The sequence below is a fragment of the Colobus angolensis genome, unplaced genomic scaffold (assembly GCF_000951035.1).
Source record: "Colobus angolensis palliatus isolate OR3802 unplaced genomic scaffold, Cang.pa_1.0 Scaffold136, whole genome shotgun sequence".
Taxonomy (NCBI): Eukaryota; Metazoa; Chordata; class Mammalia; order Primates; family Cercopithecidae; genus Colobus; species Colobus angolensis.
In genome coordinates this window covers 811,307-835,288 of record NW_012114444.1, presented here as the reverse complement: position 1 = coordinate 835,288, position 23,982 = coordinate 811,307, and the positions used below count along the sequence as shown (strand labels likewise).

The 23,982-nt window shown below is 63.0% G+C and overlaps 4 protein-coding genes across 4 annotated transcripts in view; 3 read left to right on the top strand and 1 right to left on the bottom strand.

The window, feature by feature from the left end:
* Positions 1–13,588, top strand: part of RTEL1 (regulator of telomere elongation helicase 1) — a 36,213-nt gene extending 22,625 nt beyond the window's left edge. The window contains exons 15-35 of the mRNA XM_011934455.1: positions 3,189–3,263; positions 3,378–3,459; positions 5,232–5,364; positions 5,551–5,664; positions 5,756–5,796; positions 5,919–6,004; positions 6,140–6,217; positions 6,671–6,748; positions 7,153–7,299; positions 7,379–7,494; positions 7,718–7,841; positions 7,926–8,076; positions 8,483–8,625; positions 9,707–9,802; positions 10,816–11,014; positions 11,154–11,294; positions 12,024–12,140; positions 12,383–12,616; positions 12,702–12,857; positions 12,963–13,285; positions 13,386–13,588. Coding sequence (XP_011789845.1) covers positions 3,189–3,263; positions 3,378–3,459; positions 5,232–5,364; positions 5,551–5,664; positions 5,756–5,796; positions 5,919–6,004; positions 6,140–6,217; positions 6,671–6,748; positions 7,153–7,299; positions 7,379–7,494; positions 7,718–7,841; positions 7,926–8,076; positions 8,483–8,625; positions 9,707–9,802; positions 10,816–11,014; positions 11,154–11,294; positions 12,024–12,140; positions 12,383–12,616; positions 12,702–12,857; positions 12,963–13,285; positions 13,386–13,466 — 2,715 coding nt within the window. The 3' untranslated portion in view covers positions 13,467–13,588. The remainder of the gene's footprint in view (positions 1–3,188; positions 3,264–3,377; positions 3,460–5,231; positions 5,365–5,550; positions 5,665–5,755; positions 5,797–5,918; positions 6,005–6,139; positions 6,218–6,670; positions 6,749–7,152; positions 7,300–7,378; positions 7,495–7,717; positions 7,842–7,925; positions 8,077–8,482; positions 8,626–9,706; positions 9,803–10,815; positions 11,015–11,153; positions 11,295–12,023; positions 12,141–12,382; positions 12,617–12,701; positions 12,858–12,962; positions 13,286–13,385) is intronic.
* The window catches only part of DNAJC5 (DnaJ (Hsp40) homolog, subfamily C, member 5), a 1,035,873-nt gene that overhangs the window by 740,158 nt on the left and 271,733 nt on the right, over positions 1–23,982 (top strand). The gene's annotated exons all lie outside the window — the stretch shown is intronic.
* TNFRSF6B (tumor necrosis factor receptor superfamily, member 6b, decoy) lies at positions 14,313–16,203 on the top strand. The gene is made up of 3 exons (XM_011934456.1): positions 14,313–14,742; positions 14,879–15,073; positions 15,794–16,203. Exons 1-3 carry the CDS (start codon positions 14,319–14,321, stop codon positions 16,075–16,077), a joined length of 903 nt encoding a protein of 300 aa, XP_011789846.1. The 5' UTR covers positions 14,313–14,318; the 3' UTR covers positions 16,078–16,203.
* Positions 16,971–22,555, bottom strand: ARFRP1 (ADP-ribosylation factor related protein 1). Its single transcript, XM_011934538.1, has 6 exons — positions 22,355–22,555; positions 19,737–19,818; positions 19,440–19,510; positions 18,181–18,281; positions 17,858–18,110; positions 16,971–17,804 (listed from the first exon to the last, which is right to left on the bottom strand). Exons 1-5 carry the CDS (start codon positions 22,553–22,555, stop codon positions 18,023–18,025), a joined length of 543 nt encoding a protein of 180 aa, XP_011789928.1. The 3' UTR covers positions 16,971–17,804; positions 17,858–18,022.

The window sequence follows — 23,982 nt, the reverse complement described above, 5'->3', positions numbered from 1 at the left end:
AGCTCCTCCCCAAAGGCACGGTGGGCATCCCAGGGCCAGACCCCTCTCTGGTTCCTGCCTGCCAAGGGCTGCTTTGCTGTCCCGCCTGGAGCGTGGTTGGCTCTTCAAGCAGGAGGCTGTGCACCTGCCAGGCAGACCTGCTTCCATGTCCTGATGGGTCACTGCAAAGCACCTCCAGCACATGGCCATCGAGGCAGCCCTGCAGCCCAGGGCCTGGAGGGCAGGTGTGAGCTGGCCCGGGCCTGCCCGTCCCTGGAATGTGGCTTCCCAGGCTCCATTATGGAGAAGTCTCCACACTCTGGAACCAAATCCTGCTCACACCATTGGTTTGGAATTTCCTTTGGCTGCTGCTCTAAGTAGCCACTGGCAGATGACTCAGCTCCTCCCAACCCTGGGGGCTGCGCACCGTGTTCACCCTCGGCTGCTCCTGAGTCCCTGCGGGTGTGGGCGCTGCTCATAGGGCTGGTGCTGGGCTGGACTTGCAGCCCTGAGGCACAGGTGACCCTGGGGACAGAGTGGGGCTAGTGGGCCCAGGAAGAGGATGTGGGATGCATAGTTCAGTTGGAGGCAACTCCGGGCAGGGCCAGGCTGTGTGCTGGGGAGGTGGAGCTTAGCTGGAGGCAAACTCTGGGCAGTGCTGGCCCGTACTGGGGAGCCAGTCACCGCTGGGCCCCTGTGAGACTAGTGGGTCCCCTTCCTTCTCTGCCTGAGCTGCCCTGGGGCTGAGGCACGGGGGGGTTTGTGGTGGTGTTTTTTTGAGACAGGGTCTCGCTCTGTCACCCCAGCGGGAGTGCAGGGCCTTGTCACCAGCTCACTGCAGCCTCAGCCTCCTGGGCCCAAGCCATCCTCTTGCCTCGGCCACCTGAGTAGCTGGGAACACAGGTGTGCACCGCCACGCCCGGCTAATTTTTCAAACTTTTTTGTGGAGATGGGGTCTTGGCGTGCACCACCACGCTCGGCTAATTTTTAAAACTTTTTTGTGGAGATGGGTCTTGCCATGTTGCCCAGGCTGGTCTCAAAGTCCTGGGCTCAGGCAGTCCGCCCACCTTGGCCTCCCAAAGTGCTGGGATTACAGGGAAGAGCGTCCAGGCCTGCCCAGCAGAGGGCTTTTTGAGGGAAGCTGTTTCCTGAGGCAGCCTCAGCCCCGCGCGTGGCAGCCACTGGTGTCTCGGTGAATTTGTTCTGTTGTTTCCATCCCTGTGGGCCAAATGCTTTGGTAAAATGCAAGGCCCTGTATTTAGCTGTCTTGACAGTGAAAATGGCTGGGAAGGAAGGAAGGAATGGAAGGAAGTTTCTCTCTCCTTCTGTGCATACCCAGGCACGTGCACACATGCCCAGTCCACGCATGCTGCTGGTCTGTGTCACCACCACGGTGTCTGCCCCCGGTGTTCTCTAGTTCAGCTTCTCCGCATTTCTGTGAACGATTCCGGCTTCTTGATGTTCCCAGAAGAACTCCCTCAAGTCTGTGGCTTCGTCCGTCTCCAGGGCTCTGACGGCGGCTTGGCTGACGTGGCCGCTCTGCTGAGCCCGTTGGGGGCTTCGTGTTCCTGTTCTGGCCATTTTCGGCTCTTTTTCCAGAACGGTCATCACGCGCTCTTTTCTTAGTGCAGGCATCGTCCCTTTCCCGTTGATTTGCAGGGTTCTCTGTAAGATCTGAGGGACACGTACCAACGTATTCTCTCCTGGTCTCGTGCTGGTCATTTTTTCCATTTTCATGACAGGTTTGGTGAACAGATGTTTCCTTGTCATCAGATTTTTGTCCTGAGCTTGTGCCTCCCGACCAAGATGCTAAACTGGGTCTTGTGTGTTCTCCAAACTGCACTGTAGGGTAGCGGAGCTTTGTGTTGGGGCCTCCGCGCCTTCCAGCGTCACCTGTGGGGGTGTGAAAGGCAGACTCTATCTGGATTTTTCCCAGCACACCTCACCGGTGGTTCCGTGTGCTGACCGAGTGGCTCGGCTTCTCCCGACTCCGCTGGGCACCTGCCACACTGTTTTCCTCACGGTTTTGTTCGTGGTGGTTTTGTCATAAGTCCTGGTGTCGGCCAGAACCAATTTCTTTTTTTGTTTGTTTTTGAGACGGAGTTTCGCTCTTGTTGCCCAGAGTGGAGGGCAGTGGTGCGATCTCGGCTCACTGTAACCTCCGCCTCCTGGATTCAAATGATTCTCCTGCCTCAGCCTCCTGAGTAGCTGGGATTACAGGCGCCTGCCACCACGCTCAGCTAATTTTCATATTTTTAGTAGAGACGGGGTTTTGCCGTGTTGGCCAGGCTGGTCTCGAACTCCTGATCTCAGGTGATCGTCTCGCCTCTGCCTCCCAGAGTGCTGGGATTACAGGTGTGAGCCACCGTGCCTGGCCTCTTGTTCTTTTTAAACCTTAAAAAACCTCTTTTTAAGCCCTGATGTTTTCTCCATGATGCATGTTGGAGTCAGCCTGTCTGCTTCCTTTAAAAATCTTGCTGTGATTTTGACTGGAATGTGTGGAATTCCTGTGTTATTGAGTCAGTGTCTCTCTGTTGCCCAGTCTGGAGTGCAGTGGGACCATCACAGCTCACTGCAGCCTCAACCTCCTGGGCTCAGGGGATCCTCTCAGCTCAGCCCCCCAGGTAGCTGGGACCACGGCACGGGCCACCACGCCCGGCTCAGCTCAGCCCCCCAGGTAGCTGGGACCACGGCACGGGCCACCACGCCCGGCTAGTTTTTGTGTTTTTTTGGTGGAGACCCCGGGGTTCCACCATGTCGCCCAGGCTGGTCTCGAACTCCTGGGTTCGGGCGATCCGCCCCTCTCGGCCTCCTGGAGTGCCGGGATTACAGGCGTGAGCCACTGCACTAGGCCGTGTTGAATTTCTAGATTAATTTGGGACCCTTAGGGGCACAGAGAGGAGGGCTGGGCCGGTTGGTGGGAGGAGAGGCCCCTCGGGCTGCCGCAGTTCCAGTGCACGGAGATGGCCTGCGTAGGGGGACACAGAGCTCACTGGGGGTCCCTCCAGGAGGAGAAAGGGTCAGGCAGGTGCCAGCTCCTGTCCAGCGGCCCGGGGCCGCATGATGGCAGGGGCCGGTGAACCGATGACCCCTGGGTGTCCTGTGACCTCCCGTGTGTGGGGCTGATGCCGCAGAAGGTCAGGTGGCCTCCAGGGCTCCGGGCTCTAGCCTCAGGCTCCTCACGGGACTGCACTTCCTCTGCCTTTCAGATTGTGTTTAGTGTGGACCCCTCCGAGGGCAGCCGCGGTTCCCCGGCAGGGCTGGGGGCCTTACAGTGCTATAAGGTAGGGGCCGCCTCCAGGGGCAGGTGGGGCTGGGGGTTCTGCGGTCCTGAAAGGTCAGGGGCTGCCCCCAGGACACGGGCGGGGTCTCCACACTCCTGGTCCTGTCCCCTCCAGGTGCACATCCATCCTGATGCTGGTCACCGGAGGACGGCTCAGCGGTCTGATGCCTGGAGCACCACTGCAGCCAGAAAGCGAGGTACAGACCTGGGCCCACACTCTCCCCGCCCGCCCGGGTGTGGTGCTGAGCACCAGCATCCCATAGGCTAGGCACACGGCCAGCCGTGGTTCTCCTGCTCCCCGGGCCTGGCCACCTTCTCCATGTCCAGGCCGATCCAGAGCGTTCTCCTCACTGTCCCTCCGAAGGCTGTAGTTACTGAGAGACACGGGAGAGGGCCTGATGGCACTGTGACCTGCCCAGTGTCACCTGGTTGGTGGCGGCAGAGCCACAGCCCAGCCAGGCCTTCCTGCTGGGACACACTGGTTTATGCCAAGGCCGTCAGCACGGAGCCCCACAGTGAGGCACAGCTTTCCCTGCTGCCTCCACCCAGCGCTTGGCCGGGCCAAGCCTCAGGGTCACGTCTGAAGGAGACCCGACTGGCCCTGCTGTCCGAAGCCCCTGGTGCGCTCGGCTCCGAGGCCCCACATGCCTTGTTGGCTTCCTGTGCTCTGTGGCGGCTTCGAGTCGGTGCTGCCGGGGGCCTGTGTGGGTGGGGCCTGTGAGCGGGCCCTTGGCTCCCTGTCCAGAGTCCTGTGGTTCTTGGAGTGTGTCCGGCCCCACCCAGCCATGTGGTGTCCAAGGGGGGGCTTCATGGCGGCAGCTGTGGGAGCTGCTGCCCCTTCTTGTGCTCCAGTGGGGCCTTGCCTCTGGGCTTGGTTCGTCCCTCTCTGGAACGTTCTTTCTCAGCTGCTGTCCGGCCCGCAGTGGCACGACGTGGCCCTGGCTGAAGCAGCCCCCACGTGGTTGCTGTGGTTGGTCTGCCTGGCCGAACTGGAAGGGGAGGGCTGGGAGGGCGTCAGGGTTGCGCAGCTTGACCCCCGCTCGGTGGCTCGGTGATGGCCTCGTGGCAAGGCCTCTCCCAGCAGGAAGCGTCCATCCTTGGGGGAGACCAGTGCCCCTCAGGCAGTTGGGGTTGTGGGAGGCGGCGCGTGCCTGAGGCAGCTGGCGCACAGATCCTGAGGGCCTGGAGTCTCTTTGTTCCATGGACCTCTGACGTCACTTGACTTCTGAGAAGCAGCCACTCCCTGCGTTGGGCGTTTGTAGGAAATGAGGTCCTGGAGGTGGAGGTCGGGGGAAGTTCCCCCATTGCAGGGCACACTCAGCCCCGGGAAGCGGTGTGACCTTTGCTAGGAGAGGTGCCTTGTCCCTGCTGACCCCGAGTCACAGTCAGTGTCGTTCTGCTTGTGCCATGTTGAATTCCTGGTGTCCAGTGCCCAGGCTCAGTCTCCTCCCCAGGCCGCGGCCGCTGCGGTCAGTCTGTCAAGCACTTCTAGGAACTTCCTTTGAACCGGTGCCCTTGTTCGCTGCTGACGCCACTCAGAGGCTTCCAGGCGGAGCGGGGAGCTCGCACTTCCTCTTCTGCGCGTCCATGGAATGTCGGGACGCTGGCGCGCGCTTCCCGTGCACTCTTGGCGGGATGAGTTTCTTGCCCTGAGCCGCATGTCACAGTTTCTGCAGAAGTTTAGGGTTGGAGTGGGCTGACCTCTCTGGAGGTGTCCCCAGCATCTGCCTGGGGTCTGCCTCCTACTCCCAGGACCCCCAGTCCCCCAGAGGGGACCCCAGCTGGCAGACTGCGCTCACACTCGGGGCAGCCTCCTTTGTTCTGACTTCTGCACGCTGGGCCTGGGTGGCTGCGGGCGGCTCACTTGCTTGATGCCAGTGGGTGAGAGGGTGATGGGCAGAGAGGCAGGCGGTCAGGCCCCCAGTCCCGTCCTCACACCCTGTGTCCCCCGCTCCCCTCCACCCCACAGGGAAGGTGTTGAGCTACTGGTGCTTCAGTCCCGGCCACAGCATGCGCGAGCTGGTCCGCCAGGGCGTCCGCTCCCTCATCCTTACCAGCGGCACGCTGGCCCCGGTGTCCTCCTTTGCCCTGGAGATGCAGATGTACGGGCCACCCCTGCCAGGGGCCTAAGCACTGGTGACGCCTGTGACGTTAGTGGGGTGGGAGTGCTGGGGGTCCCCATGAGCCGGGGTGCTGGGGGTCTTGGGCCTCACTGGGGGTCTCGGGCCTCAAGGGCTAAAGCGGTGCTGGTGTCCTTCCCCACTGTCTGCCCCTCCGGCCACTGTCAGCCCTTTCCCGGTCTGCCTGGAGAACCCACACATCATCGACAAGCACCAGATCTGGGTGGGGGTCGTCCCCAGAGGCCCCGATGGAGCCCAGCTGAGCTCTGCATTTGACAGACGGTAAGGGCCTGTCCCTGGGCCCTGCTGGGGTGCGAGGTCGGGGAGTACTGAGCCCTGAGGCCCTGAGCAGTGGCCTCTCGGCTCTGTGCAGGTTTTCTGAGGAGTGCTTGTCCTCCCTGGGGAAGGCTCTGGGTAAGTGCCCGGCACACCCTAGCTGTGCCCATCCTGGATCCTGGACCCCTTCCCCCAAGAGCTGGTAGGGACCCCTGCAGACGCCCCGCCTCGGCCTTTGACCCCAGCTTCTGCACTTCCAGGCAACATCGCCCGCGTGGTGCCCTACGGGCTGTTGATCTTCTTCCCTTCCTATCCTGTCATGGAGAAGAGCCTGGAGTTCTGGCGGGTATGTCTCCCGTGTCCTGGGTGGGGTGGGTGAGGGCAGGGCTGGAGCAAGAAGCAGGCAGTGGCCACAGCTCCTGCCCTCGTCGGATCAGCGGCCTAACCAGGGCTGCCATGTCCCTGCCTCTTCCTCCCATAGGCCCGCGACTTGGCCAGGAAGATGGAGGCACTGAAGCCGCTGTTTGTGGAGCCCAGGAGCAAAGGCAGCTTCTCCGAGGTCAGCACTTGGCCGGGGCTCTGGGTCTGCTGCCCCCTCGTGCCTCCCCCGCCCCTCACAGCTTCCTCGAGGCTGACCACCGGCCCTGACCACGGGCTCTGGCGGCTCCCGGCTGCCTCTTTAGGGCTCCTGCATTTCCTTCCTGGCCCTGAGTGTTGCCTCTTATCTTACAAAGCCCCCAGCACCGGGCGGGTGTGGACAGCAGTGGTCCTCCTGTCTGAGTAGCTATAGCCGGCGGCCACCCTGGCCCTGGGATTCCCCGTGTTTTCTGGGAAGCACTGAGCAGGCGCGGGATCAGCCTGGGATCCGTGCCAGGAAGAAGCTTCCAGAACCCGGTTGGCCTTCCTGGCTAGGACAATCCTTCATCCTGGAGGATGAGATCTGGGTCTCCCTCATGGGGGAAGAAGGGGCCGGGGTGGGCTCCAGGCTGAGCCTGACCAACTTTCCTTCCAGACCATCAGTGCTTACTACGCAAGGGTCGCTGCCCCAGGGTCCACCGGCGCCACCTTCCTGGCGGTATGCCGGGGCAAGGTGAGCTCTCTGGGGCCCTCTGTCCTGACCCGGTTGCCTGTTCCCTGGTGGGTGCTCATGGCTCCCCAGCTGACTCTGGGCCTTGGGGGCTGCCTGGTCCCCTCCTTGGGTCCCACAAGAGCAAAGCACTGGTGGCCCTGCTGGGAGCGTGCCCTGCTCGCGTGCCCTGCTCGCCCTGCTCTGGGTGGTCAGGGGCAGGCAGGATGCAGGAGGAGGTTCCTGGCCACGAGAGTTGGAGGTGGTGTCTGGGAGCTCTGGACCCCAAGTGGGGTCCTGACCCATAGATGGGGCTTCCTCCCACCCCTGGTTGGGGTTGGAGCCTCGGAAGGTGGCTGGGCTGGGTATGGGCAGCCAGGGGAGAGGAGCCCCCATGGCCCCAGGCAGCTCCCTGGTGTGTCCCCTAGGCCAGCGAGGGGCTGGACTTCTCAGACACGAATGGCCGTGGTGTGATCGTCACGGGCCTCCCGTACCCCCCCCGCATGGACCCCCGGGTTGTCCTCAAGATGCAGTTCCTGGACGAGATGAAGGGCCAGGGTGGGGCTGGGGGCCAGGTGAGTTACAGCAGGGCGGGGCTGGGGTAAGGCAGTCTGGCGACTGAGCCCCCCGTGACCGAGCCCCCTCGCCCTCCAGTTCCTCTCTGGGCAGGAGTGGTACCGGCAGCAGGCGTCCAGGGCGGTGAACCAGGCCATTGGGCGAGTGATCCGGCACCGCCAGGACTACGGGGCTGTCTTCCTCTGTGACCACAGGTGTGTGCAGTCCGGGGGCAGGTGTGGCGCCAGGGAACACGCCCACATCCCACTGGGCCCCTGGACTCTCCTTCCCCACATGAGGCCCCGTCTCCCCCAGAGCCTCTCTGGCGACTCGGGGTCAGCCTGAGGCACCTGCGGCAGACGAGGGTCTTCACTTGGGTGAACTGAACCCCTGAAGCGGCTGTGGACAGGGCAGCAGGGCTCTGTGGCCACCCCCTAGGTTTGCCTTTGCTGATGCCAGAGCCCAGCTGCCCTCCTGGGTGCGTCCCCACGTCAGGGTGTACGACAACTTCGGCCACGTCATCCGAGACGTGGCCCAGTTCTTCCGTGTTGCCGAGCGAACTGTGAGTTTCTGCCCAGGGAGGGGATGAGGGTGTTGTCCCCAGAGGAGCCAGAAATGGACCCACCCACCCCCAGTGGTTCTGCAGATGCCAGCACCGGCCCCCCGGGCTGCAGCACCCAGTTTGCGTGAAGGAGAAGATGCTGTCAGGGAGGACAAGTCGCCTGACCCCCTCCTCTCCACCAGGAAAGCTAAGAGTCTGGACCTGCATGTCCCCAGCCTGAAGCAGAGGTCCTCAGGTGCAGATGGCCAGTGCGGGACGGGCAGTGTGGGGTGGGCGGGGCGGGCGGACTGGGGCAGGCCATGTGGGGCAAGCAGCGGGGCGGGTGGCATGGGGCGGGCGGCACCAGGCGCCCAGGGTGGAGGCGGCTCACCTGGCTTTATGCACTGCTCCTCCCACCTCCACAGGCTGTGTCTCCCTCCTAGGGTGGGGTCCCCACGGGCTGGAACCCTCCCCTACAGGCAGAGAACGCCTCAGGCAAAGACGCCCCCCAAGGCTGGGACTCCCCCTCATAGCAGGGAGGACACCCACAGGCAGGGGCCCCCAAATGCTGGGACCCTCCCTCAGGAGGGGCTTCGTCACAGGCAGGGACCCCCGGCTGGGGCCCCGCGGTGGGCTTCACTGCGCACTCGGGTACTCTGCAGGATCACCAGCTGCCGGGGACCCCGAGAGTAGCCTGTGTGTGGAGTATGAGCAGGAGCCAGTTCCTGCCCGGCTGAGGCCCAGGGGGCTGCTGGCTGCCCTGGAGCACAGCGAACAGCGGGCCGGGGGCCCTGGCGAGGAGCAGGTACAGTGCCAGGGCCTTGGGATGGACACAGACCCTCTGTCTCCTCAGGCCAACTCCACCCCGCCCATCTGACTTCAGGCACCTCCCCACATACCCCTGTAAATCCCCTGTCGGGCAGGCAGGCAGGTGAGGGATCCTGGCTACCCGGTTATGTGTGTGCCTTCCACTTCGCCTCGCCCACAGGCTGCTGGCTCCCAGGTGGGGCATGCCCTGGCCCTCAGCGGGTGCCCCCACATCACTTTGATTCTCTGGCAGGTCAGCTTGGCTCAGGGCACTCAAGATCGGGTGCCCCTGCCCCTGGCTGTGCCTGAGGCTGGCCTTTCTCCAGGAATGTGCTGCGGTTGGGACCCAAGTTCCTTCTTCCTTGGGGTCTTTTGCCCCAGAAGCCCATAATTTCTCGGGCCAACCTGAAGCTTTTTTTTTTGAGACGGAGTCTCGCTCTGTGGCCCAGGCTGGAGTGCTGTGGCCGGATCTCGGCTCACTGCAAGCTCCGCCTCCCGGGTTTACGCCATTCTCCTGCCTCAGCCTCCGGAGTAGCCGGGACTACAGGCGCCCGCCACCTCGCCCGGCTAGTTTTTTGTATTTTTTAGTAGAGACGGGGTTTCACCATGTTAGCCAGGATGGTCTCGATCTCCTGACCTCGTGATCCGCCCGTCTCGGCCTCCCAAAGTGCTGGGATTCCAGGCTTGAGCCACCGCGCCCGACCCTAACCTGAAGCTTTCTCCCTGCTTCCTGCTGGGAGCCATTCCCCTCTTGCTGCCTGTCCCTGCCCTTCAAGCTCCTGGAGTGAGCCCCCGGCACAGGCACCAGGCACCTGTGTCCCCTTCCTGCCAGCCCTCGCTGTGGTCAGACGGTCCTTCCTGGGCCTGCTCTTAGCTGTCACCACCTGTGAGCCTCGTGAGCCGCTGGCGGGACTTGGACAGGACCAAGTTGTGGGACTGTCACCAGGGTGTGCTGTGCCCCCTCCCCCGACCTTCGTCTTGGCTACTGCTCAGGGCTCCTTGGGGCCATCTTCCCTGTGGGCCCAGGTGCTTTGGGGCCCTGGAGTGTGTGGTTGGAACCACAGCTGTGTCCTTCTCAGGCCCACAGCTGCTCCACCCTGTCCCTCCTGTCTGAGAAGAGGCCGGCAGAGGAGCCGCGAGGAGGGAGGAAGAAGATCCGGCTGGTCAGCCACCTGGTGCGTGAGCTGTCCCTGCATCTGTGCCGACCAGCATAGACACGTGTGGGAACCCGGCCCTGGGTGCCCCCAGCCAAGTTGGGATGTGGGCCCGATGGGACCAGGGAAGTTACCTCCGGGAGCTGATGTCCAGGGCGGCTGTGATGCTGTCAGCCCAGGGGCTCAAGGGCAGCTGGGATCAGTCCCCACCCTTGGGCAGGCTTGGTTTGGGGGCTGCAGCACTGGGTTTGGCCCTGGCATTTCCCTCAAGTGTGGACGTGCACCTGCCTCATGTGAGGGGCGCAGCCCATTCCCAGCCTTGGATGAAAGAGCCGAGTATAGTCGGAGCCAGGAAGCCCCCTGCCTGCTGGAAAGCCCCGAGCGTGGCAGCCTTTGTCCATGTCCCTTGGCTTCTGGGAAGAACTGGGTGGTGCCCAGGCAGGGCTGGTGCCATCAGGAAGTGGGCGGCTGCCGAGGGGCCTGGATGGGGGGTGCCTGGGTGGGGAGTGCCTGGGCTGCCGAGGGGCCTGGGTGGGGAGTGTCTGGGCTGTTGAGGGCCTGGGTGGGGGGTGCTTGGGTGGGGAGTGCCTGGGCTGCCCTGCCTTGGTTTCCACGTTTCCGTGTTGGTCTGGGGTGTGTGGAGAGATGGGCACCGCTTATTGGGGAGCCCCTCCCTGGGAGCTGCCATCCTGGGAGCCTCAGCTGCATCTGCTGTGGGGCGGGGGCTTTAGGGAGGAGGAGAGAGACGGGCCCTGCAGGACCCCCAGCTTGAGGGAGAGCCAGTCTACCCTTTGCCCATTCGCTGCCCTCGGTTCCCTGCCAGCCTCTCACTGTGTGACCCAGACAGGCCTGGCCCCGCAGCTTTCTTCCTGCAGCACCTTCGTGTCCATCCAGCCAACCAGTTTCTCAGGCAGCAGCTCCCCCTCAGCAATCACTGTCCCAGGGAACGCTCAATGCTCCCAGGAAGGCTCTGCAGCCCCAGGGACGGGATGATGAGGCTGGCCCTGATGGAGCCTCGGGCCTGTGTCCTGCAGGAGGAGCCCGTGGCTGGCGCACAGACGGACAGGGCCAAGCTCTTCATGGTGGCTGTGAAGCAGGAACTGAGCCAAGCCAGCTTTGCCACCTTCACCCAGGCCCTGCAGGACTACAAGGGTTCCGATGACTTCGCCGCCCTGGCCGCCTGTCTTGGCCCCCTCTTTGCTGAGGACCCCAAGAAGCACAGCCTCCTCCAAGGTGCCCTGGCTTGCAGAGGCCGCCCATCCTGAGGGCAGTGCTGCCGCTGTGTGTGGGGTGGGGGTCATCTGGGTCCAAGTTTGTCTCTGTTCTCTAGAGAAAAGGGGGCAGATGGGGACGGACACCCCTTTCTCTACAGGCTTCTACCAGTTTGTGCGGCCTCACCACAAGCAGCAGTTTGAGGAGGTCTGTATCCAGCTGACAGGACGGGGCTGCGGCTATCGGCCCGAGCACAGCATTCCCCGAAGGCAGCGGGCACAGCCAGCCCTGGACCCCGCTGGTAAATGGGGCCTCGGGTGGGACCCGCAGACTCCGTGGAAGGCACTGGAGTCCTGGGCTGGTTGGGGTGGGCATCCCTGGGGCCCTGCCTCTCTGTTCCCATATGGGAGTGATGGGGGCCACCCCCCCCCACCAGCAGCAGTATCACTTGTTGGGGAGACCCTGTGCAACTCCATGCAGGGCCCAGCCCTTCCCACAGCCCCTGACCCCTACGCACAGCCCTGTCCAGCTGCCGCACGTGTCCCCTGCCCCCCATGCACAGCCCTGGGGAGTCCACTGCACACACCAGGGTCCTAGACCCCTAGACCCCTGTCCTCCCGTCCTCCCTACTTCTGCCTTTGCCTGGGGTGGAGTCCAAGCCTCCGGAGGTGGGAGTGTCTGTGTTCGTGCTTGTTAACGAACAGCCCCCATAGAGTTCCCCCAGTGCGGGGTTCACCCAGCGGGGAACCTAACCTGTTGGGAAGACCCCAGACCCCTTCTGGGCTTGGTACCCACCCTGGGGCTCTGAGCTCCTGAGCAGGGCTTTGGCCTGCCCGCCACTGTTCCAGCCCCCATCCAGCAGTTGGTGTCTCCTCTGCTGCCCCTGGCACCTGGGCATGTGCCTGCCTGGGTTTTCCCACCCTGGTCCGAGGTGGGTGAGGCCTGGCCTCCCCAGCCAGCCCTTCCCCCTCCCCCGGGGAACTTTCCAGGTGCTCGGGACCAGCTTTGTGGCTCTGCATCTCTTCACCAGGAAGGACAGCACCGGATCCCAAGCTGACCGTGTCCAAGGCTGCAGCCCAGCAGCTGGACCCCCGAGAGCACCTGAACCAGGGCGGGCCCCACCTATCGCCCAGGCCACCCCCCACAGGTAGCTGAGTCCTGAACTGTGTGCAGCTAACACTTGAGTGTTGCCTGAGCCTTTGAACCGGAGGTGCCAGTGGAGCTGCCCCTGTGGGGAGCCATCTCCTGGTGGGGGCTGCTCCCGGTTCTGTACCCCACAGTTGTCCTGAGCAGCTCTCCAAGAGTTTGTGGGAGGAAGGGCAGGCAGGGTGGTGGGACTCTTAGCCCTCCACCCCAGCGCCACTGTGAGCCATGCTACTCCCACACCAGGAGACCCTGGCAGCCACCCGCAGCAGGGGTCCAGAGCGCCCAGAGCAGGGAAGCAGGACCAGCGCGCCGTGAGCGCCTACCTGGCAGATGCCCGCAGGGCCCTGGGGTCTGCAGGCTGTAGCCAGCTCTTGGCAGCGCTGACAGCCTACAAGCAAGACGATGACCTCGACAAGGTGCTGGCCGTGCTGGCCGCCCTGACCACTGCAAAGCCGGAGGACTTCCCCCTGCTGCAGAGCAAGTGGCCTGGGCGTGGGGAACAGCCTGTCGGGTGGGGGCAGGGGGCAGGAGCCGTGCCGGGTCTGAGTGAAGCTCCCCGCAGGGTTCAGCATGTTTGTGCGTCCACACCACAAGCAGCGCTTCTCACAGACATGCACAGACCTGACCGGCCGACCCTACCCGGGCATGGAGCCACCAGGACCCCAGGAGGAGGGTCTTGCCATGCCTGCTGTGCTCCCCCACGGGGCTCCCCAACCAGGTAGGGCACCGGCCTGGCTGCTCCTGACAGCGCCCCAACCGCACGCAGCCCTGGGAGGGAGCAGCAAAGCCCCAGGCCCCCCTCAGACTCAGTCTCCGTCTCCAGGCCCCTCACAGTCCGAGAAGCCTGGAAAGACCCAGAGCAAGATCTCGACCTTCCTTCAACAGAGGCCAGCAGGGACTGTGGGGGCGGGCGGTGAGGCTGCAGGGCCCAGCCAGTCCCCAGGACCTCCCCACGGGCCTGCAGCATCCGAGTGGGGTGAGCCTCATGGGAGAGACCTCGCTGGGCAGCAGGCTGCGGGAGCTCCGAGCGGGCCCCTCTCAGCAGGCTGTGTGTGCCAGGGCTGTGGGGCGGAGGATGTGGTGCCCTTCCAGTGCCCTGTCTGTGACTTCCAGCGCTGCCAGGCCTGTTGGCAACGGCACCTTCAGGTTGGTGCCTGGCCACTACAGTTCCTGCTGGGTGTAGCCCCAGGTGGTGGGCTGGTGGCAACACCTGGCAGGTGTGTCCAGCGGGCCGGTTGTCTCACAGGCCTCTAGGACGTGCCCATCCTGCCACACCGCCTCCAGGAAGCAGAGCGTCACGCAGGTCTTCTGGCCAGGGCCCCAGTGAGTGTCCACGGTGGCCCTCAGCACAACTGATGTGGCTTGATCACCTGCTTGTCCAGCTCTGGTGGGCCAAGGAACCACCCAACGGAATAGGCCAGCCCATGCCTGCCTGCCTGTCCCACTGCACTGGGACCGGATCTGGGCCTCCCTCTGAGAAGCCCTGAGCTACGCTGGGCTCTGGGAAGGTGCTTCCCCAGAGCTTCCCTGGCTCCTGCCTGTGAGTGGTGCCACAGGGGCATCCCAGCTGAGCCCCTCACCAGGAAGGAGGAGACCCCCGTGGGCATGTGTCCACTTTTCATCAGGCGACAGGGTTCTCTAATAAAAGTGCTGGCAGTGCCCCCGACGGTGTCTTCGTGGCCTTGGGCTTGGTGGTGGGAGTTGAGGAGAGACAGGGAGTTGGCACAGGCCCCTGGTAGCCTGCCTTGTGACACTACTTCCTCCACAGTGGGCTCAGCCCTGCCCTCATCCTCACTGCTGCAGCCAAGCTGCAACTGGGGGGAGATCCACCAATACACCAGCTGCCTGGGCTGGTTGGTGGGTCAGGAGCTGCCCCAGGTGCTGAGGAGGGCGGTTCCCTGGCTGGTGAGGGGCCCCTCACAGAACCACCCTTGGACTGAGTTCTGGGGAGGGATGGTACCAGGTGGGTGAGGGGGGCTGCCTGGGGAGGGAGGAGTTCCCATGGGGCGTGGTGAGGCTGGCCCAGCCCTCTCCCTGCCCATATAGGGCGGCAGCAGGATGGGCTTGGGGATTGGGCAGTCCCTCCACAGACTGAGGGCAGAGGCAGCGGCATGTTGGTCAGGCACAGCAGGATCCGGTGTCTGCGCTGAGCCACGCTCTCCCTGCTCCAGCAAGGACCATGAAGGTGCTGGAGGGGCCGGGCCTGCTGCTGCTGTGCCTGGTGTGGGCGCTGCCCGCCCTGCTGCTGGTGCCGGCCGTGTATGGAGCGACAGAGGCACCCACTTACCCCTGGCGGGACACAGAGACGGGGGAGTGGCTGGTGTGTGCCCAGTGCCCCCCAGGCACCTTTGTGCAGCGGCCCTGCCGCCGAGACAGCCCCACAACGTGTGGCCCGTGTCCTCCGCGCCACTACACACAGTTCTGGAACTACCTGGAGCGCTGCCGCTACTGCAATGTCCTCTGCGGGGAGCGCGAGGAGGAGGCACGGCCTTGCCACGCCACCCACAACCGCGCCTGCCGCTGCCGCACTGGCTTCTTCGCACACGCTGGTTTCTGCCTGGAGCATGCATCGTGTCCACCTGGCACCGGCGTGATGGCCCCGGGTGAGAGCTGGGCGAGGGGAGGGTTCCCCAGCAGTGGTGGTCGGAGGTGTGGCAGGGGTCAGGTTGCTGGTCCCAGGCTTGCATCCTGAGCTAGGACACCAGTTCCCCTGACCCTGTTCTTCCCTCCCGGCTGCAGGCACCCCCAGCCAGAACACACAGTGCCAGCCGTGCCCCCCAGGCACCTTCTCAGCCAGCAGCTCCAGCTCAGAGCAGTGCCAGCCCCACCGTAACTGCACGGCCCTGGGCCTGGCCCTCAACGTGCCAGGCTCTTCCTCCCACGACGCCCTGTGCACCAGCTGCACTGCTTTCCCCCTCAGCACCAGGGTACCAGGTGAGCCAGAGGACTGAGGGGGGCAGCACACTGCAGGCCAGGCCCACTTGTGCCCTCACTCCAGCCCCTGCACGTGCATCTAGCCTGAGGCATGCCAGCTGGCCTCGGGGGAGGGGCCACAGTGGATTTCAGGGCTCAGGGGTCCCTCCTCTAGATCCCCGCCAAGTCTGCTCCCTCAGGGGTGGCTGAGGATTGGGATCCGAGCCAGGGCAGAGCCTCCCCTGGGGAGCCCTGGGAAGGTGGGCAGCACTCTCCTAACTGTCCGAGAGGAAGGTGGCTGCCTCCTGTGACATGGGGAAACCGAGGCCCGATGTTAACTCTCCTAACTGCCGAGAGGAAGGTGGCTGGCCCCTCTGACGTGGGGAAACCGAGGCCCAATGTTAGCCACTGAGAAGTCAGTTACCAAGTCAGGTTCGGTCCATCTGCAGGTCCCAACCAGCCCCTTCCAGTGGCCCAGGAGCCCTAAGACCCTGCCTAGACCCCTTTGCCTCTCCCAGCCAAGCTCCGAGTGGCCACTCCTGCCCCACCACGCTGATGGAAGGCTCCTGCCCCTTCTCCAGTCCCCACCCTTGCACTGCCCTCTCCAGCACGGCTCACTGTACAGGGATTTCTTTCTCCTGCAAACCCCCTGGGTGGGACCCAGAAAACGGGGTATCCAGCAGGCCCCCACCAGTATCTGCGGGTGAAATGAGGGGACCACTGCCTCCCCACCCACTGCAGGAACTGAGGAGTGCAAGCGTGCCATCATCGACTTCGTGGCTTTCCAGGATATCTCCATCAAGAGGTTGCAGCGGCTGCTTCAGGCCCTTGAGGCTCAGGGGGGCTGGGATCCAACACCAAGGGCAGGCCGCGCAGCCTTGCGGCTGAAGCTGCATCAGCGGCTCACGGAGCTCCTGGAGGCACAGGACGGGGCACTTCTGGCGCGGTTGCTGCAGGCACTGCGCGTGGCCAGGATGCCCGGGCTGGAGCGGAGCGTCCGAGAGCGCTTCCTCCCTGGGCACTGATCCCGGCCCCCTCGCCCCCCTTATTTATTCTACATCCTTGGCACCCCACTTGCACTAAAAGCAGCTTTTTTTTTAATAGAAGAAATGAAGTTTCTTAAAGCTTTTTTAAAAAGCCTTTTCGTAAAACTGGTTGTAGTTGCACAGCTACTGGGAGGGCAGCCGGGGACACCTGAGCCACCCGGTGTGCCCAGATCCCTCAGGCCGCCATCAGAACTGTTGCCCGGGGCTTCCCCTACCTCAGACCCTCCCAGGGAGGATCAGTGGGAGTGCCTCCTCTACCCTCCCGTTGGCTGTGGCACGTGGCGGGGGCCCCGAAGCTCAGGGAGGGTCAAGGCCTGGGGGGGTATCATTGCTCGAAGAACAGGACGGGGCTCAGGCCAGCCCCAGTCGCCGGGGCCCCACACTAACCCCCTCTTTTGAATTCCTCCCACTCCCAACTCACGGGGGATTTCCCAAGAGGAGACCTGCCAAAGGCCTCCCCCAGCCGCCTGTGCTTCCTGGGAAGTGCAGCTTTTCCCCTTTGGGGCAGGCTCTGAAGCCTTCAGATGCATCCAGAGCAACTGGGGGCCTGCCCCAGCCACACTCCCCTGCGTGGCCAGTTTCCCGTGGCTAGAGGCCCCGCCCCCTAGGTCCTGGGAACCAACCTGCAAAACACACACAGGGTCCCCTGGAGACGCCACGGGGACTTCCAGGGCCCGGCTCCCGTGAGTCACAGCCCCGCAGCTGCCGCGCCACCCCCACCCTGACTCATGGCCCTTCCCAGCAGCTCCTCCTAGGCCCCGCATGTCCTTCCCACATCCGCAGGAAGGGAGTGTCTAGACTCTCCAGGCTCCAGACCCACCTGGGGAGCCCCTCACCTGCCCACCAGCCCGAGCAGCCCAGTGCCACCGTCACCGTATCCAAAAGCCAGGAGCCAAGCCTCGGCCCTCCAGGAGGGAAGGGATGGACAGAGCCACACTTGCCGTCTTTATTTTGCACTCACCCTGGGCAGCACTGGGCAGGCGGCTCCTGCCCACAGCCAGACTGAGGAAGAACAGAGCCCTCGGCAGGCCCAGTGGGGGTGTGCAGGGAGGGCCTCAGGATCAGCCTCACTCCCAAGCAGGGGACGCAGGCCCAGCACAGCACTGACACAGGGCCCTCCAGAGAACTCCTCCAGGAGGTTCTCTCCTGGCTGGGAGAGGGCCCTGGACCCCCACAAACACTCCCCAACTTGCAGGGCTGGGGCACAAAAACAGCCACTCCCAGCAGAGGCCCCCTCGGCTTTTTTGCATCGGTCAGCTCCCTCCCAGGGGATTAGGATGAGGCGAAGCCAGGCCCAGGTGTGGAGTGTATGTCTTCCCTCCCAGGCCTCCTCGGCTCCGTCCTGAGGCTGCATCAGAATCCAGGGCCCCCGCTGGCCTTTGGGGACATGGCCTGGGTCTTCCTCAAGGCAAGATCAGCCCCAGACCACCTCCAGGGTCACGGGGCACAAGCCAGAGGGCAGCCATGGCGGACTGTCCTCCTCCCCGATGGGGTGGACATGCAGCCACGGAATCTCCCAAAGGCCCCACAGGGCTGTCCCCAGGCAGTCCAAGCCAGCCTGAGCACTGGAGCCCCAATTCCCAACCAAGTCTCCCTCAGACCCCCCCAGACAGGGCCCAGAAAGGCCACCACTGTGCCCCATGGAAAGGCTGCCGCCAGAGGGCGCCAGCCGGGCGGTGAGACTCCCCTCCAAAACCTCCGGATGCCTACACTTTTCCAGACGTAGAGGAAAGTTTGTCTTCGAGAAAACTCCGGATGCCTACACTTTTCCAGACGTAGAGGAAAGTTTGTCTTCGAGAAAACAAAGGAAATGGAAGAACCCCAAAGCAAAGCAAACCCACCCCCCAGATCAGCAGCATGAGAGCCAACAGGCCACTCCTCCAGCACCAGGGGACCAGCCGTCCTGACGGCAGTGCGGCCGCGCCTACGTGATGTCCCTCTGCCGCGGCGGCCGGTGCACGTTCCGCACGACACACTTCACCATCCACTCGATGCCCTCGCGCACCCCTTTGCTGTGAAGACAGGGGGTGTGAGGGGGCCGGCCTTGATCCCCAAAGCCCCTGCAGGTGCAGCTCCACTCACCCCGTGAGGGCCGAGCAGGCCTGGGTCAGGCAATCCCGCCTGCCGATCTTGCTGGTGCAGTCGCTGAAGGCCGTCTTGATGTCAGGGATTGAAAGGCACGTCTAGGGGAGGCAAGGCCATGAGGAGCAGCCCCCACGTCTGGCCCTGTCCTGCCTGTGGGCCCGGGACTCTCAGAAGGGCGTATGCCCTTCACCCCAGGAAAACAGGCAGAGCTCCACGAGGGTCCCAGTGTCTCCCACAGAGGCCACAGCGGTGAGGACCCTGTGCTCACCCCGAGGCTGAACGTGGCTGGTAGTGCCTGGGACACACGTTAGATGTCCACACAGCTCCAAGGAGTCCACCCCCATCCCCTTCCTGGGGGACACCATGAGGCACCGAGGGCTGAGGCCTCCTGGGCAGCAGTGGAGGCAGGTCCCAGGGGCCCACACGGCTGGGAATAATGGAGGGGTGGGAGGCCTGCGTTGGGCCCACATGGCCAGGGATGAGGGAGGGGGGAGCCCCGCGTCAGTGATGGGGGCAGTCTGCAATCATGGTGACTTCTGCTCACAACCACCTGTCCAGTCCTCAAAAGAACAGCCCTCCCCTCCCCTTTTCCTCGGAGGGGAGACCCCTCCCCATACCAGGTGGCCCTCTTGTCGGCTGAGATTGTGGGGGAGGCCAGCCCTACAGGCTGGGGGCAACAGAGCCACCCCAGAGAAGGCGGGCAGTAAAGATTCACCCTGGCCCTCTGGACGCCGCACTGCTTCTGTGAAAGCCACTCCAAGAGAACAGCAAGAATTCAGTGTGGCCAGTGCTCCAGGGAACAGCAGTGCCTCAGAGAGGTCTTGAGGGGCTGCCCTGGGGGTGGGGCTGGCACAGACGCCACCTCCAAGGGTAGCAGGAACAAGTGAGGGTCAGCTGACTCCCACCAGGGCCCCAGCATCACTTCTTTGAGCTCTGAGTTTCATCTGGGTCTTGGCACAGCTCAGTCATACGCTCCTGAGACATGGCCGCCCTTCAGGGGAGAGGTGCCCTGCGTGGCAGGAAGAGGCCTACTGGGCATCTGCCCTGAGGTGGGAGAACCTCCAGGGCTGGCAGCAGGAGGTCCGGAGAGGAACCAGGCTTGGGAAGCTGCCGGGGGCAGGGCGGGCTTTGAGAATGGCTCTGTGCCCCCGGGTGGTCACTGGGTCTGGGGTGTCTGGGTGCACACACTGCTGCCCTTGCTATGGGGGAGTCCGGGGACTTAGGAAGCTGCTGCAGGAGACAGGGGTGGGGCTCACCTCCACATCCTGCTTGTTGGCCAGCACCAAGATGGGGACACCGCACAGCGCCTCGCTGGTCACCACCTTCTCTGGGGAGGGCAGAAGAGGCAGCGCCTCACACCCAGCCTCCTGCCTCTGATTGCCCTGGGGCCCACAGGCATGGACGCTGACAGCTGCTCCCTCTGCCCCCGCATTGCCCACGAGGCAGGAGCGCTTCTGACCAGACACTGAGCCAGCCCCAGGTACAGAGCTGCCCAAGCTGGACCTGCCCCCACTCACCATCCACCCCTCCCAGAGCAGCCAGGCCGCACTCACCGAACGCCTGCTTGGACTCGGCCAGCCTCTCCTCGTCGGTGGAGTCAATGACGTAGATGACGCCGTGACACTCCGCATAATACTGGGAGGAAGCAGGAGTTGGGGCTCAGTCCCCACCCTGCCAAGGGCCAGGCCTGCCATGGCCACTGTGGGGGGCTCACATGAGGAAGGGGCAAGAGAGCAGCTCCCACTTGCAAGACCCTTCTGGGATGCATTCCAGGGTTGTGGGGAAATCCGGTGGAGGTACCCCCAGGCACTGTTCCTAAGAACCTGCCTGCAACCTTTGGCCTGATGGTGGCCAGAGAAAAAGGTGAAAGACAGGGATTGGGCCAGGCATGGTAGCTCACAATTATCCCAACACTTTGGGGGGCAGAAGCAGGAGGATCACCTGAGGCCAGGAGTTCACAGCCAACCTGGGCAATGTAGTGAGACTTCGTCTCTACAAAAGCTTATGGTAATGCACGCCTATAGTCCTAGCTGCTTGGGAGGCTGAGGTGGGAGAATGGCTTGAGCCTGGGAGGTTGAAGCTGTAGTGAGCTCTGATCATGCCACTGTGCTCCAGCCTGGGTGAGAATGAGAGACCCTATCTCAACAAAAAGATAGGGTTTGGGGGCTGGAGGAACACAGACCACAGCCTGGCCTGTCGAGGGAGTGCACCTGTGGGGCTCCATGCCAGGACCTCGTGCGGGGAGGGATTGTAGCCATGCGGATGACAAGACTGACCAGCGCCATCTATGAAGCGAGCCCTCCCTACCAGGACAGGGCCAGAGTCACTGAGCTCAGACTTTTGCAGGCTGGGCTGGTCAGTCCTGGGCTCACTGGCGACACTGCTGGGCAAGACAGGGCACAGACCCTGCGGCCTCGGGTATGAGTGCCAAGCCCCGGACCAGATGAGTGTACCTCTATCCCAATCAGAAAAGAATACAGGAAACTCCGTGTCCACGTGGAGCAGACAACAGCTCACATTTGCCGCTCTGCCTCCAGGCTGTGCCAGCTCTCCGGCCTGGGCATGAGGTCCCAGAGACCTGGAACTGGATGCTGACCAGGTAGGACAAGCTGGTGGTCAGTGTGTTAAGACACACACACCCCTGAGAGTGCAAGAAGCCAGGAGGCACCGCCCAACTCTCCGAAATCCTTAGGGTGTCCGAGCAGGGAGTACCAGGCAACCCCATCCCAGTGCCAGACAAGCTTGTGCACCTGCACTTCTCACAGTGGAGAAAGAAGCCCAAGGCCAGGCATCCTCCAGGGTTCTGCAGGCAGCGAGGCCCCCTCACACCCCCAGGAACTTCTCTGGCCTACAGGCAGGTGCCACACCCAGGCCACCAGCCCTACAGGAGAGCCTGCAGTGTGGAGACTGTCTGCTGCTGACACCCAGGGGCAGGCGGACCCTGAGGCGGAGACCTCTGTGGTGGGAGGGGCGGCTCTGTGGAGGCTGCAGCAAGCCCAGTGAGAGAATCCCCACATGGCCCCTGGGGCTTCTGAACAGGATGGCAGAAGGTTCATGTGCAACCGGGTCCTGGACCATGGGACCACGTGGTCAGAGCCACCCATCACACCTACCAGGCACAAGGTGCACAGCTCAGCAGCCCACAGGCTCTGCCCTGCTCAGTGCTGGACTCAGTGCCTGGCCCAGGCTGAGAAGGCTGCTGTGAGACGGGAGTGGCACCTCAGGGCTGAGTGCAGGCAGGAGCTAGAGCCCCACGCCCCAGTGGAGGCGTCCCAGCAGTGGTCACTGCGTGGTACCCCACAACGAGGGGGAAGAGGAAAATGTCCAAGCGTGGCTCCTGGTTGGCCAGCTGACCCCAGTGGAGCAATCAGAGGGACTGTGGGTCTGAGTTTTTCTCCCCAGCAGCAAAGGGAGCTCCCCAACTGCCAAGTGCCAGCCAGCCTGAGAGACTAGTGTCACAGCAAAGAACCCAGGAGCTGAGGTCCTGGCACATGCCACACGTGCATGCCGACCCAGGGTCCAGCCCCAGGACGAGGCCAATTCCCAATGATAGCCCTTTGACTCTGCACAAGGATGCGGGATACAGGAACCAGGGTGGGAGCAGAGGCCTCCCTTCCGGTCCCTCCCAGGGGGGGTCTCTGCTGCTGATCCTCCCAGCTCTGAGCTCAGCAGGGTCAGGAGTCCCAGCCACTACAGCAGCACATACTCAGCTGACACGCTGAACAATGAGCCACAGCTGCCTCATGGGCACGAAATGCACCTCATATCTAGGAGACCCTGGTGGGCAGGAGACGGGGCTGCCATCCCACAGCTGGGGACCCAGAGAGCCACTGGCCCCACCAAGGTGGCGTCTGGAGAAGGGCTCAGACTGCCAGGAAATCACACCCCAGCAGAAGCGGTAGTGAATTGGGGGGACACTCAAGGAAGAATGCAGCCCTAAGACCAGCAGCAAGGATGAGCTATAGTGGCCCCCTTAAGTCTCCCTCTTCCAGTTTCCCCTTAAGAGAGACCCTCGGGACCTTGGAGGAACCCCTCTCCAACGTGGAAGTGTGGGTCCATGCAAGGCTGCGGCTGCGCCCAGTACAGGCGTCTGTGCCCCACTGTATTCTTGCTTCATGTTGGAGAACACTGTACCAGCGGATGGCCTCGTTTTGGTTTCTGTGGGACCCACTCTGGCTGCAAAGAGGTCACACCTGCCCAGGGCAGCCCACACTGGGGACCCACCAGGCTGTGGTGTGAAGTCCCGGCCAGCCTGGCCCCACATGGCACAGCACAGCCAGTTCTCCTCCAGGGCTCCCCGCTGGGCCAACCACAGCTCCGCGGATCCTGCTGCCTGAATCGGCCTCTCCTCTCCCATCCTCGCCGCCTTCATGATGCCGACCCCCAACATGCATCCTGTACCTCAACCTGCCTCGGCATCTGTGCCTGAGACACCGGCCTGTGACAAGACCATCATCATCTGTGTCCCTCCCCAGCACGCTGGGCACCGGGCCCAGGCTCTGACTCAGCTTGTCCCATCTGACTACACTGGTCCTGCAGGATCTATCAGAGATCAATGGGCCATGGGAGAAATGCCCTCTTGGCTAGAAGTCACAGCAGGAGGGGACTCTTGGGTGGGGCCTAGGAAAGGGGAACTGGGATCAAAAAGGAGATCAGGACCTGGGCACTCAACTCTAGTGCTGGCGGCTGGCAAGCATCAGGGCAGCCAAGGCACTGGGGCCGCCCCACACCCACTGTGCCAGCCTAGGGCAGGGAGCCCCAGGAAGCCACAGGCTCTGCCCTGCTCAGTGCTGGACTCAGTGCCTGGCCCAGGCTGAGAAGGAGAGAAACTGTAGTCTGGGGGGTGTGGGGGAGGGCACCACACTGGGATCTCAGAACAGCCCAAAACCCGCGTCAAACGAGGAGACCGCTGCTGCGGGACCCTGAGGAGTCTTCCGGTGACCACGGAAGAATGAATGTTAAGCTAGAACTGAGGTAACCCCATCGGGGAGAGGCAGCCGTCGTGCCTGCCCCACATCTGGCTGGTCTTTGCCATTTCTGTGTCCTGGTGGTGAGCAGCAAGATCTCTGAACTGAAAGGAGGCACTCACTTTGGGGGAGTGCAGGGCCCCCGGGTTCCCACGCTTTGTCTTGTCCTGACTGAGAAAGAAACAGACTGCCCTGACCTCTCTGACCTGGCCAACGAGGTTTCCCTTAGGCTCAAACCCAAGCCAGGGTTTGAACATTCCCAGACACTTGTAAGATGTTTAGGTTGTTAACATAATGTTCAGGTTTCAAAACATTGAAAGAAATTAGCCCCAGCCCTGAACCCAATTCCTTAAATTCTCGTTTAAATGCCACACCCTGCTCCCCCAGCTTCAGGCACCACCAGTGAGCACACCCTTCCCTTTGCTGGTCACCTGAGGATGCCCCACTCTGTCAACACGTTCCCTATTACATGCTCTGATCTGAGTGCCTTGGCGTTTAGTGATTCTTTCCTTGGAATCTCCAACGGCCCCATCACAGGGAACTCCCAAGTAGGAAACTCCCCTACCACCACTTTTGGGGCAACTTTAGCTAAGGGTTCGGCTGGGACAAACCAGGGAGCCACTTGGGAACCTGGGACAGGACCAGAGAGAAACCCCCAGGGACAAAGTGGGTAATGAAAGTTGCTAGGCCAGGCGCGGCGGCTCACGCCTGTAATCCCAGCACTTTGGGAGGCCGAGGTGGGCGGATCACGAGGTCAGGAGATCGAGACCGTCCTGGCTAACACAGTGAAACCCCATCTCTACTAAAAAAATACAAAAAATTAGCCGGGCGT